The sequence below is a fragment of the Gigantopelta aegis genome, unplaced genomic scaffold, assembly GCF_016097555.1.
Source record: "Gigantopelta aegis isolate Gae_Host unplaced genomic scaffold, Gae_host_genome ctg2018_pilon_pilon:::debris, whole genome shotgun sequence".
In the NCBI taxonomy this organism is placed as follows: Eukaryota; Metazoa; Mollusca; class Gastropoda; order Neomphalida; family Peltospiridae; genus Gigantopelta; species Gigantopelta aegis.
Genome location: NW_024532821.1, coordinates 57,356 through 72,454, shown reverse-complemented (window position 1 = coordinate 72,454; position 15,099 = coordinate 57,356). Strand labels below are relative to the sequence as shown.

The 15,099-nt window shown below is 34.8% G+C and overlaps 1 protein-coding gene across 1 annotated transcript in view; it reads right to left on the bottom strand.

Annotated features, from left to right (window-relative positions):
- The window catches only part of LOC121391262, a 65,359-nt gene extending 60,253 nt beyond the window's left edge, over positions 1-5,106 (bottom strand). The window contains exons 1-2 of the mRNA XM_041522950.1: positions 4,915-5,106; positions 1,437-1,507 (exon numbers count right to left, since the gene is read on the bottom strand). Coding sequence (XP_041378884.1) covers positions 1,437-1,455 — 19 coding nt within the window. The 5' untranslated portion in view covers positions 1,456-1,507; positions 4,915-5,106. The remainder of the gene's footprint in view (positions 1-1,436; positions 1,508-4,914) is intronic.
- Between the last annotated feature and the right edge of the window lie 9,993 nt (positions 5,107-15,099).

Sequence of the window (15,099 nt, the reverse complement as noted above, 5' to 3'; positions counted from 1 at the left end):
TATTCTTGTGGCTTTTCTTTATCGACCACCAAATGCCAAGATTATATGGTTTGAACAATTTCATGCCAATATAGAAAAAGCTATCACACTTAACAAAGAACTGATTATAATGGGTGATTTTAATATAGACCTGCTAACATCAAAATATTCTGAATTTATTAATACCTGTAAAGCATATAATCTAGAGCAAATAATTATTGAGCCAACAAGAGTTACAGAAAATTCTTCAACACTTATTGATCATGTTTATGTTACAAGCAAAGCAAAGGTTAATCAGTGCATATTTGTACCCAAACTTGGAATAAGTGACCACTTTCCTGTCTGCATTGTTTATAAATCGAAGGCTGCACCTATTAAAAAGAATCATCACATCACACTTCAATATCGATGCCTGAAGCATTTTGACCAGAGTACCTTTTTGAATGACTTATCAAATACTCTTGAACCAGGAAGTAATATATCTGACCCCAATGTTGCTTTCTGTGCCTGTTTAACTGAAGTAGTGAATGCACCACTCACTGAACATAGGGTTAAGCATACAAAACTTAAACCATGACATACAGATCAAATTATAGGTGCTATGAAAATGAGAGACCTTTGCAAAAAACAACACAAAGAACGGCAATTCAAATATTGGCGTAATATAGTCAACTCATTGATCGACAAAGCTAAAACAAACTACCTGCGAAATGCTGTTAAAGAAAACACATCAAACCCAGCTGCCATTCACAAAATCGTTCGAAATCTTAATCCCAAAGATAACACTTCCATAGCCTCAATTAAGGATGACAGCAACCACCAAGTAATAAACCTTTGCGGATGATTTTTTTTTCATATCCCGATGAAAGTAAAAGAAATAACAGACAATCCATAACATGACACTGTATGATTGGAGTCAGTCTATTATCAGATGTTGTTAAACTGATCACATAAGAGCAGTAAACTGATATTCAATGCATATGTGATACTAAATTCTCACACAGAGTTCTCTACAAAGGGTGTGGGAAAAACTACAGGTCTAATATAAGAATGTTTCTTCCTATTCTGATGTTCTGTGTCATCATGGATTCTGACAGCAGTTCAACAGTCCTCAGTAAAAAATGTATTTAAATATTACAAAAAATCTTTCTTCATTTCTCTCGGTCTCTCTCTCTGTGTCTTTGTCTCAAGTATGTCCATTCTTATCTGCCAAATACATATCAAAAGCACTTTTGACCTTTGCAAATGAAATTGAGAACAGCATATATTAAGTAATCTTTTATTACACATTTAACATTATGATATAACCACTAAACTTTCAAATATTGCATGGAAGTAATTTTTTGTCACTGTTTAGTACAGTGAAGTGACCAAGTACTGTTTTCATGTGTATGCACAATAATAATGCTTATTTAGAACGTGTAATATTACTAAAAGGATCAGCTGGTATACCGTACCAGGATTGCTTGCCATCATGCCACCACCACCACCTCAAATTTCAAGCACTTCCATCTCCTGGACTCACATCCTGCAGAACAAAAACACTTATTAAATTCATATCATTATAATTAATTGTACATGTTCTTCAAGCATACATGTACTTGATTTTTTTTATGTAAGCTACTTTAAATCTTGAAAATCCAATTTAAAATCAAAGTTTGGTGTCAAATTTGGCAAATCGCCACTTTCAGAATTTTGTAGCCACTTTAAGAAAAGATTCACCACATTTATTTTACACAACAATCAATATAAAAAAACATGTCTTTTTATACTTTTATATGTATTACATCAAATACATGGCAGATATATAAACATTTCAAGCAAAGTCATCTCAAAACTATTACATTTTTAATATATCAATTAATAAAGCTTTTAAAAAATGGGTATATGCAGGAACCTGCCTGCTTTTTTTTCTCAATTATATTCTCCATCCCGTTTATTTCATCCCTGAGCAGATATATATGATTTGCTCCAAAATACTGTAAAACAATCTACCATGAACTCTACAGATACTAGTTACTATACACCATGATGCTATACCAAACCAAGTTCTGGTTTGAGCAATAAATTACTTTTAAAAAGAAAACTATTAGCTAGCACAAAATCTGTACAATGCTACTAAAAAAAAAGAAAAAAAAAGAACTACGATCGAATTGGCACAGAAAAAGCAAATAGCAGTAATAAGTCTACTTGTTAAAAACAGTTAATATACACAAACGTGCTACCAATGCATCATCTTACAACAGGGCTTGGCCTAAGTGTTCACAAATCAATATTATTAATGTTCAATGTTTTCCATTTGTTTCTTCAACATTATACAAAAGTTATATTGACATAAAATAATTTTAAACTTTCAAAAACATTAATTCTTAGCATATCCCCCACCCAACCTATACACAAAAAATTTAAACAACCCTATAATTCAATGCTGCTAATAGATAGGTATTTTGAAAAAATAAATTTGTCATTAATATCTTATAATTAACCTCTAGTACCACACTAGTACATTTATTTTTCAACTGAATATTAAATTATAATTAAACAAAATTAATCAAAATGTCTTAATAAAAATGACAAAAACCAGCCAACACATGTTGCCATTACCGGTATGCTAATTGAATATTTGGTATTATTATGTTTGAGGTGTCGAATAGATTATGTAACCGTTTGTTCACATCAGAAGACAGAAAATGGCCCAGCCAAAATTTTAGCCACTTGCAAATTTTATTAGCCATTTTTTTGTAAAAATAATGTTTAATTAGCAGATGGCTAAATTGGTTACCGACAGCGCGAGCCTTGGATGTTTTCAGTATGTGTTTTGGGAAGGGGGTGTTAGGATAGAAATTACTGATTGCCAACTTAACTGTACTATTAAAAAGTGCTTCACCTATTGTTTATTGAGTTAAATAGTACAGTTGATTTTGTCAATGGGCATCTTCTTTGATCGGCCTTGAAGCTTGATTGCTCGGCATGGGAATCCCGTTACGCATAAGCGCCTTCCTGACAGATTAGCGGTACCAGTAGATGTGGTAAAATTACCAAAGACCAATTGTGAGCAGACGACTGGTCCATTGTTAAGTAGTTAGGAAGTGTTTTACCTGTCATAGTGATTAGGTGTGCTTGATATACTGGTACACAAGTTGTTTGCAAGAGGTAGTCGATTGTCATGAGATGTAGCGAGACTAAGAATTTGAAATGCAATGTGTTTATTGTAGTATCTGAGGGTTTAGTTGTCAAACAACAGTATGAACACAATCACGCTCCCAATGTTGGTGACATTGAAGCTCGAATCATCAAAGTGCTATTACCATAAACACTATTGAATAAAACATTTATTTAACTATATTCATTTTTGTAATTACTTATTTGATTTAGTTTGTTTATAATGGGGATGACAACCGGTGGCAGTAACAGCCAATATGACTGACAATCTGGGGCTAGTGGAACCAGGGCTAGTGGGGCTAACTCGAATGGATACTAAGGTCGATGACAGTCACTCTTCGCACCCTTATTTAGCTTTGTACACAATAAATATAACATATCTTAACATAATTTCACTTGAAATCCATATTTCGTAAAAGGTACAATTTTTAAATCACAATATTTTTTTCAAACACATTCAGGTGCATTAGTAATGTTCAAACAAACATATTTCAATAGCAATTTTGAATTGGAATTTTTCCAACGTTCTGAAAACAGAAACGTCATGTACTTGGTTTATGGTTATTGTAAGGACATGCAAAGTGACATCATTGGAATACTGACATCATTCAAATTCAAAATTAGCTATATTATTACAGTGCTTTGCCACATTAAAATAAAAACTGGTCTACTAACCTTGATCCCCCGTCACAATACTATAATAAGCAGACAACGCTGTTTACAGGTCGGTATGTTTTTATTTTTTATAATTCTGTACAAAATATTAAGTTTTAAGTTTTAAAAGATGAAAGAAATAAAAAGTACCTTTTGTCAACTATATTGGATATATGTTTTATTTATTGTGTGTGAAGCCAAAACAAGGGTCCAAAAAGTGACTATCGTCAACCTTAGTATTTCTGAAGGTGTGAAGGTCAGTTATTTGCTGCACCTTGTCAATGTTGGTAAAAATATCCCTTTTATATAAAAGTAAACATATTTACTGTCTGTGGGATGGTGCATATAAAAGATACTTTGCTGCTAATCGAAAAGAGTAGCCTATGAAGTGGCGACAGCAGATTTCCTCTCTCAATATCTGTGTGGTTCTTAACCATATGTCCGACGGCACATAACCGTAAATAAAATGTGTTGAGTGCGTCATTAAATAAAACATTTCCTTCCTTCTTTTATGTCTCTATAATATTAAACCATAGCATAACCCACCCAGCCCACACAACTCACCATCCTGAAGTTGTTGGGTTGTACGTGTGCATTTAACAGGGGTGCAGAAATGGAAAATATTTAATTAGCCCGCCAGACCAGAACCAACTAAATTTTACTAGCCCACCAGAATTTCAACTAGTCCACCATTCTATAGAACTATATATTATTAACAATATTATAATAAACAGTGTCTTCAATTCAAATTAAATATATAGATAGTGACAAAACATTATTAATAACACTTGCTAAGTGATCAACATCATATGTCAAACGAAATAAAAACAGACAAATAGACAGTCTGCATTTTGTAAATCGTCCGTAGGAATCTTTACTCGCATTTGGCGAGCGGGCGAGTACTTTTTGCAGCCCTGTTTAATAAGAAAAATTACTATTTCACGCATGCAAACTTGTTTTCGCCACAAATACCATAAGTTTTGTAACAGGACACATTACCTTTCAAGAGCTGTGGAAGTGGCCTCTCCAAATCGCGAGAACATTTGCCAGTCAGGTAAAAAAAACAACGTTATTGGATATAAACACTAAATTAAAACAATAAACAATGTCTGGTTTTACCTGTAAATCTAAAAGAGCAAGAACAGTGTTGTATTAATGCCTAAATACAAAACCCCAGCATTTTGTCGCTTGAATACCTTTGTAAGCAGGAAATCGAAACTGAAACTGGTTATTTTCTTGGAAAAGACAGAATCAGGTGACCGCTATTTTAGCCAATCATTACCACACAATTTATTACGCAGTTATAAATTATGCCATAAACAGTTTTTTTTAAATGTTTAAAAATCAAAACTCAACATAATATTGAAATTAAATAAATGTCGCCATATTATAATTAAAACAGTCTACAAACGCGGGATGGCATTCAAAACAAGGGGAACAACTCTAGGTAATGTAAGGTTTTAGGATTTAATGAGTTATGTCCCTTTACATTTAATGACACGTGCTTTTTTTTTGGTCCACCACCCTCCAACATTTACATACTCGTATTTAATTGGTGAAATTACTATTTTAATATTATTACAAATTAATATGTGTATGTTATCGGGTTTCCTCTTCAACATAAGCGTACGAGACGGGAGTGGGGGGGGGGGGGGGGGAGAAAACCCTCAAATTCAGGTAAAAATTAGACCGATATTCGGGCACAACTAGTTCATAAAAATAAACTCGAATGTAAATGCACATTGTGCTTGCACTTGTAGCCAAAGTTAATCTTGATGAACTAGGGCACAACATACTAATCTGAAACCCTTTATTTCCATTATTCTACCGTCAGAATTAGTTGTAATCCATGTTATGTAAAAATGTGTGTAGTGATTCGCTTGCAACCTAATATAGCTGTTTGGTAGTAATGCTAATGATATTCAGATTCGTTCGGAAGGAATGAAATGTAACTAATGTTTTATTTAATGACACACTCAACACATTTTATTCACAGTTATATGGCATCAGACATATGGTTAAGGACCACACAGATATTGAGAGAGGAAACCTACTGTCGCCACTTCATGGACTATTTTCATTTAGCAGCAAGGGATCTTTTATATGCACCATCCCACAGACGGGGTAGTACATACCACAGCCATTGATATGCCAGTCGTGGTGCAGTGGCTGGAATGAGAAATAGCCCCATGAGGTTCAGATTCAGGCATTTTCATTTAATTTGGTCAAAAGCCAGCCTGCCCCCAACAAAAATGGGAGGTCACACGCCTATGCTTCTAATAACAGAGCTGTCAACTTATGGCGGCCAGGAGTTTAATGTTTGGTTCCGAGAATTCGAAGGAGTGAGAAAATTAGAAGCTTGGGTCCAGGGAGAAGTCCTTCTCTTGGGGGTCCATGGGGGGGGGGGGGGGGGGGGGGGAACTATTTGTTTGTTTAAGCCCAAAATGGAGATATATGGATGCTTTTTAACATGTTGTAAGGAGAAGGGAAATTACTTAAATTGCTTTAATAGATAATCCTCTCACTAAATGAAGAGTAAAACTGGGAGTACAATTATTAAACTCAGATGATGAAATTACATTTATTTTCTATATAGCATACTGTAGTTCATGGTGGCAAATTTTGCTCTCATAGTTGGCTCCCATTTGTAACAGGGTGTTTAAGATTCCGTATTGGCCATTTTAATCGTGATCATACTTAAAAGTGCCTGCTTAATCAGAATATTATTCCATTCAGCTCTAAAATACAAACCATGATTATAAAACATTTTTATTTTTAAAAAGCGTGAATTATAGTAGCATTGCATGACAGCGTGATCTTTGATACAAATGCGTGAGATTCACGACTAATGCGTTTGAGTTGACAGGTATGTAACAATCTCTACATGTGGTTCTTAACCACATTATGTCCGGCGCAATATAACCATAATTAAAATGTGTTGAGTGAGTCGTTAAAGAAAATGGTTTTTTGTTTCTTTTTATACATTAATTACAGTATTCAGTACAGTACACAAGGGATGGATTTCCATCGCCCCCAAATAACTATAATTTTAACTGCGGGGGTATTCAAGTTTCACATTCAGAGCAAGCTGCTATAGTCGGGTGACTTAGTAAAATTATCTATACCTGGCGAATAAAAGCACCAATATTTGTTAGATGTTCCCTTTCGCTACTATTAATTTTAGCATGACCCCTCTCGAGAATTTTTGGATATTCATATAAAAAACTCAAATCCAAGATGGCCAACAATAATAGGAGTCATAATAAGTCATAATAAGTCACACTGAATAATGTATTCCAATATCCATCCCAAGTTTGTCCGTGTGTTAGACTGAAGTGCTCAGGCGCTTCTATGTATGTAACAGCTTGTCTATGTGTGAGACTGAAGTGACAAGGCGCTTCTCTGTGTGTGACAGCTTGTCCATGTGTGAAACTGAAGTGATCAGGCGCTTCTTTGTGGGTGACAGTTTGTCCATGTGTGAGACTGAAGTGATCAGGCGTTTCTCTTTGGGTGGCAGTTTGTCTGTGTGTGAGACTGAAGTGACAAGGCGCTTCTCTATGTGTGACAGCTTGTCCATTTGTGAAACTGAAGTGACAAAGTGCTTCTCTGTGTGTGTGACAGTTTGTCCGTGTGTTAGACTGAAGTGCTCAGGCGCTTGTCCATCTGTGAGACTGAAGTGATCAGGCATTTCTCTGTGGGTGACAGTTTGTCCATGTGTGAGACTGAAGTGATCAGGCGTTTCTCTTTGGGTGGCAGTTTGTCCATGTGTTAGATTGAAGTGATCAGGCGCTTCTCTGTGGGTGACAGTTTGTCCATCTGTGAGACTGAAGTGATCATGCACTTCTCTTTGGGTGGCAGTTTGTCCATGTGTTAGATTGAAGTGATCATGCACTTCTCTTTGGGTGACAGTTTGTCCATCTGTGAGACTGAAGTGCTCAGGCGCTTCTCTGTGACAGTTTATCCGTCTGTGAGACTGAAGTGATAGGCGCTTGTCTGTGGGTGACAGTTTACCTGTGTGTAATTTTTCAGGTTCATTGACAGCTGGAACTCGGGGGACTTCTTTGGTCATATAACCGGCCTCAGTGGCGTCGTGGTTATGCCATCGGTCTACAGGCTGGTAGGTGCTGGGTTCGGATCCCAGTCGAGGCATGGGATTTTTAATCCAGATACCGACTCCAAACCCTGAGTGAGTGCTCCGCAAGGCTCAGTGGGTAGGTGTAAACCACTTGCACCGACCAGTGATCCATAACTGGTTCAACAAAGGCCATGGTTTGTGCTATCCTGCCTGTGGGAAGTGCAAATAAAATATCCCTTGCTGCCTGTCATAAAAGAGTAGCCTATGTGGCAACAGCGGGTTTCCTCTAAAAAAATCTGTGTGGTCCTTAACCATATGTCTGACGCCATATAACCGTAAATAAAATGTGTTGAGTGCGTCGTTAAATAAAACATTTCTTTCTTTTTCTTTGGTCATACAAAATTTATAATTAAATTCTTTGTCTTCTTAGCTTCTGAAATAGGTCAGAATTGACATACACCAAATGCACGAGTGGGAGACGAGACCAAAAATGTCCAGGCTAATTTTAATTTTGCATCCTTTTCATTGAAGGCAAAAGTGGTGTCGCAGCCTGAAAATTAATGTATAGGACACCAGTAGTTTTGTGGTCTCCCGAAGAGAGCACTGATGATATAAAAGCTACAATTCTTCTTCATGCAGGTAAAGGGTCACCATCAGTCTTTCTGCCAGATAGACATTTTTGGTTATGGCTCTATGGAGTTGAATGCAACCACAGTCAACAGAGATATGGAGGGTCCTCCCTCAGAAAGAAAATGGGTCAAGTTTAGGGTTAGGATTAAGAAAATCATACAGTAATGATACCATAAATAAACATGTTTCTTTACAAAGTACCATTAAATTAAACACATTAAATCTCATTTTTAATACAGGGTAAAAGATAATGCAGTACAAAGAGACTAAAGGTAGAACGGCATGTACTCTAGTAAATGTCTGGGAATGGCAGTCCTCTTTGTGGCAATGCAAGAGGGATGGAATAAACTTTGTGGCAATGCAAGAGGAGTGAAATCCCAAGCAAATGATTTCCTCAGAAGTGGCTGTTCTATAGACTAGGCACTAGGTATAGATCCATGAAATCATCCACTATTTTGCCAAATGCTCTTTCAACACTGCTTTGTGCAGAGATACTGCCCTGTTCATGTATTAATTACGGTTGTGTCATTCCGATTACCTTGGGTGTTACATCAATTGCCTTAAAACATGTATCAGAAAAAAAAGAGTTAACCTATGCAGTTTGATGGTAATTTGTAAAGAATTTTTGTTGTTATTTACACTGCACTTTTACCCCCAATAAAATGTTATTTGAGACGGTATGAATTTAAATGTTTTTATATGAATTTTATCTTTATTCATTATGTTGGCGCTGTCATAATATAGAACATGTTCTATGTCTTCTGCTGCCAGATCTGTAGTGTGTTTTGTCATACTCGATTCAGTATTGTTGTATTTCTTTTTTAACTAGTACGGTACCATACTCGTCAGACCCTAAAATCAATGGTCGCCCAATGGACTACCTTTGTAAAATTCTTAGTCGCCCTTACCCAATAAAGGTCGGGCGACTGCTAATTTTCAACCCTGATATATATATACTCTTCAAAAGAAGAAACGCAAAACCACATTGTCGTAACATTTGGAGAATTGATTTAATTATTGAATGGTGAGTCCGATAATTACCAAATGTTGCAGGATTGTTCACAATTCACTCTAGTCCATTGTGAGTAAGTGATAGGACACACCACCAAGGTCAAGGTCATCTGGAGTCAATACCGGGTGTGGCCTCCGCGTGTGTTGACAACTGCCTGCCCATTGAAGCAACCAGAGTACGGATGACGTCCCGGGGGATGGTGGCCCACTCGGCCTGCAAGGCTGCTGCCAGCTCGGGCAGGGTCTGGGGCTGTGGTTGTCGCTGTCGGAGGCGTCGGTCCAACTCATCCCATAGATGCTCAATTGGGTTCAAATCCGGTGATATCGATGGCCAAGGAAGGACATTAATGTTGTTGTTCTGTAGGAAAGCCGTTGTGAGACGTGCTGTGTGAGGCCTGGCGTTGTCATGTTGGAACACTGCGTTGGCGTTGGCCATAACTGGAACACTGCGTTGGCGTTGGCCATAACTGGAACGATGTGTGGCCGGAGGATCTGGTCAATGTAGCCCTGTGCATTCAGGTTGCCCTGCACGTGGACCAGGTCAGTTCTGCCAGTGTGTGAGATGGCTGCCCACACCATGACACTACCCCCGCCGAATCTGTCCACTTCCTGCACGCAGTTTGCCGCATAACGTTCACCACGACGCCTATACACGCGACATCTTCCATCATGACGTCGGAGCAGAAATCGGGACTCGTCACTGAACCACACCTGTCTCCATCGCAGTTGAGGCCATTGTCGATGAATCTGGCACCACTGCAGTCGGAGTCGACGGTGTTGTGGTGTTAAGATGACACCTCGAACTGGACATCTGGCACGAATTCCTACCTCACGTAGACGGTTCCGTACGGTCTGGTCGGATATCCTGCGCAAACCTGGTATTGCTGCGGCTGTGGAGGTGGCAGTAGTCAATCGTTCCCGAAGGTGGCGTACCCGGATGTAGCGGTCCTGCCCGGGGGTAGTGACCCGTGGTCGACCGGATCTAGGGAGGTCACGTGTTGATCCATGTTGCTGGTAACGGTCCCACAGTCTGGAGATGGTGCTTGGGGACACATGGAATGCCCTGGCAACGGCCGTTCTGGATTCGCCTGCGTCTAGTCGGCCGATGGCATTGTTTCTCTGCGGTTCACTGAGACGTGGCATGTCCTGGATTGTCAACTGTCAGCCAGATACAGAGGCCAGGCAAGCGAACACCCTGCACTTTTATACTGTCGGTGTTCATGTTGCACGTGCAGACAACGCACGTGCAGTGGTGACATGGTTTGCACGTGGCTGCGTTTTTGCGAATATTCACATTTTGGAACTTTATTGTACAGTAGCTGCGTTTTATCGAATGTAACCGTGGGAATGTGTTTGGGACATGCAATGACCTTATATTCACAAAGCATGAACCGGTAGGAAACATAAAATCGGAGTTATAACCCATTTGTACCCTTTTGCGTTTCTTTTTTTGAAGAGTATATATATATATAATATTTTGTATGACATAAAATCAAGCAAGGAGAACAAAAAGAAAGTTAAATCAATACATGTATATCTTTAGTTTTATATTAATAAAACGACCTCAGACTCTATTTCCTTGTTCATTCCACACCACACCACCACCCTACCACTCTCCCTTAGCTCCCCTTAGCATGTAAATTTATATGGTATCATCAATATATTATCTCAATGACCCTCCTCTATTCTGAAACTTACAAATGAGTCTCCATTCTGGATCTGCTCTTGATGAATGTGGTCAGTGTACCTCCCACATCCCTTACATGTCAGCATAGAAAACAACACTACACCTTGACCTCTTGATAATTAACAGCTGTAGTTGATATGAAGACAACAATTAGATATACACAGACTTTAAACCACACAGGAAGACAAGTTAAAGGACAGGCGCATTTGCAGCACTAGGACACTGTGACATAGCCATGGTTTTAGTGTTCTTTCTGTTTAATGTTCTGACAATATTGACCGAAAAAACTTTAATACTATAGTACTGTCGGAAATAGAATAAAAATGATTTTTGTCGATTATTTCTTACATATTAAACTGACAAGTAAATATTTTGTAAATATCTATTTAATGATAGTCTACCTAATTTAGCATTTACTTGTTTGGGCGCTCATTGATGTTCAATGTGGTGTTTACTCTTGAAATTAAAAGAAAAATGTCAGTAAACAAGTGATTTGTACACTTTATTGGAACAGACTATAACAAATTTTGGTCAACGTGTAAATTTTATTGCATTTACAATATATGATGATGATGATGGTTTACCCCTATCCCTTGCCAAAACAAAATATTTGTAGTCATTTATAAGTAACCTTTTAGCAAAACTGTCAAGAACCATTATGAGTGATCCATTATACCGGTATTAAAGGTGCTATCTCAATGTTGCACAATGACAGCTATTGCAAATCTTTCTCGCTTTTTTTTAAAATAAAATTTTGATTTAACATTTAAAGAAGATACCTTTAACAATATGCCCATAAATGATTATAGGAAATAATTTTATCTACTGGTAGAAAATAAATTTTTATTGGAGATCTTTATCACAGCTCGCATATAACTATGATATAGCACCTTTAAACTGTTGCAAGATTGTGTAAGTTTCTAATGTACTTATATTGAATTTATATTCAATAAATATGCTTGTCATAATTAATAATTTATGCTGTAATTCAAAATAATCAGTTAACTTGCAGCTTTAAATTACAAGTTTGTTTAAGGGTAAATGAAATTGACACATATCATCAAAATGTGTTATAGTCTTTTCCAATAAAGGTCACAAATCACCTGTTTACGGACATCTTTAGTTTAATTTCAAGAGTAAACACTACCTTGTACATCAATGAGAGCCCAAACAAGTAAATGCTAAATTAGGTAGAGTATCATTGAATGGGTATTTACAAAATATTTACTTATGAAAGAAATAATCGATGAAAATCATTTTTATTCTATTTCCGACGGTACTTTAGTATCTTTGAAAATGTTTCCACTGAGAACACCCCTGCAGCCGAATCTGCAAGATGGGACACAACCCCTCCCACACGCCATCTTCATAAATCAAGGCTAATATTCGTTCCTCGAATACGAGGAACGAATATTAAACTTGATTTATGAAGATGCCCACACGCACCCTCTCCTCTAGACCGAATATTTCTGTCTCTGTAAAGCTTTATTTAATGTTTTATATTTATTGTTTAAATAATTTGTCCATTTTATATTTATATCATATGTTTAATGGCTTTTACAAGCCATTAAACATATGATATAAATATAAAATAAACAAGCCACTGAATATATGATATAAATATAAAATAGACAAGCCATTGAACATATGATATAAATATAAAATAAACAAGCCATTAAACATATGATATAAATATAAAATAAATAAGCCATTGAACTTATGATATAAATATAAAATAAACAAGCCATTAAACATATGATATAAATATAAAATAAACAAGCCATTGAACTTATGATATAAATATAAAATAAACAAGCCACTGAACATATGATATAAATATAAAATAAACAAGCCATTGAACATGCGGTATGATATAAATATAAAATAAACAAGCCACTGAACATATGATATAAATATAAAATAAACAAGCCACTGAACATATGATATAAATATAAAATAAACAAGCCATTGAACATGCGGTATGATATAAATATAAAATAAACAAGCCACTGAACATTTGATATAAATATAAAATAAACAAGCCATTGAACATGCGGTATGATATAAATATAAAATAAACAAGCCACTGAACATATGATATAAATATAAAATAAATAAGCCATTGAACATGCGGTATGATATAAATATAAAATAAACAAGCCATTGAACATGCGGTATGATATAAATATAAAATAAATAAGCCATTGAACATGCGGTATGATATAAATATAAAATACACAAGCCACTGAACTTATGATATAAATATAAAATAAACAAGCCATTGAACATATGATATAAATATAAAATAAACAAGCCATTGAACATGCGGTATGATATAAATATAAAATAAACAAGCCATTGAACATATGATATAAATATAAAATAAACAAGCCACTGAACATATGATATAAATATAAAATAAACAAGCCATTAAACATATGATATAAATATAAAATAAACAAGCCATTAAACATATGATATAAATATAAAATAAACAAGCCATTAAACATATGATATAAATATAAAATAAACAAGCCACTGAACATATGATATAAATATAAAATAAACAAGCCATTGAACATTTGATATAAATATAAAATAAATAAGCCATTGAACATGCGGTATGATATAAATATAAAATAAACAAGCCATTGAACATGCGGTATGATATAAATATAAAATAAACAAGCCACTGAACATATGATATAAATATAAAATAAACAAGCCATTAAACATATGATATAAATATAAAATAAACAAGCCATTAAACATATGATATAAATATAAAATAAACAAGCCATTAAACATATGATATAAATATAAAATAAACAAGCCACTGAACATATGATATAAATATAAAATAAACAAGCCATTGAACATTTGATATAAATATAAAATAAATAAGCCATTGAACATGCGGTATGATATAAATATAAAATAAACAAGCCATTGAACATGCGGTATGATATAAATATAAAATAAACAAGCCACTGAACATATGATATAAATATAAAATAAACAAGCCATTGAACATTTGATATAAATATAAAATAAATAAGCCATTGAACATGCGGTATGATATAAATATAAAATAAACAAGCCATTGAACATGCGGTATGATATAAATATAAAATAAACAAGCCATTGAACATTTGATATAAATATAAAATAAACAAGCCATTGAACATGCGGTATGATATAAATATAAAATAAACAAGCCATTGAACATGCGGTATGATATAAATATAAAATAAATAAGCCATTGAACATGCGGTATGATATAAATATAAAATAAACAAGCCATTGAACATATGATATAAATATAAAATAAACAAGCCATTGAACATATGATATAAATATAAAATAAACAAGCCATTGAACATATGATATAAATATAAAATAAACAAGCCATTAAACATATGATATAAATATAAAATAAACAAGCCATTGAACATATGATATAAATATAAAATAAATAAGCCACTGAACATATGATATAAATATAAAATAAACAAGCCATTGAACATATGATATAAATATAAAATAAACAAGCCATTGAACATGCGGTATGATATAAATATAAAATAAACAAGCCATTGAACATATGATATAAATATAAAATAAACAAGCCACTGAACATATGATATAAATATAAAATAAACAAGCCATTGAACATTTGATATAAATATAAAATAAATAAGCCATTGAACATGCGGTATGATATAAATATAAAATAAACAAGCCACTGAACATATGATATAAATATAAAATAAACAAGCCATTGAACATTTGATATAAATATAAAATAAATAAGCCATTGAACATGCGGTATGATATAAATATAAAATAAACAAGCCATTGAACATGCGGTATGATATAAATATAAAATAAACAAGCCATT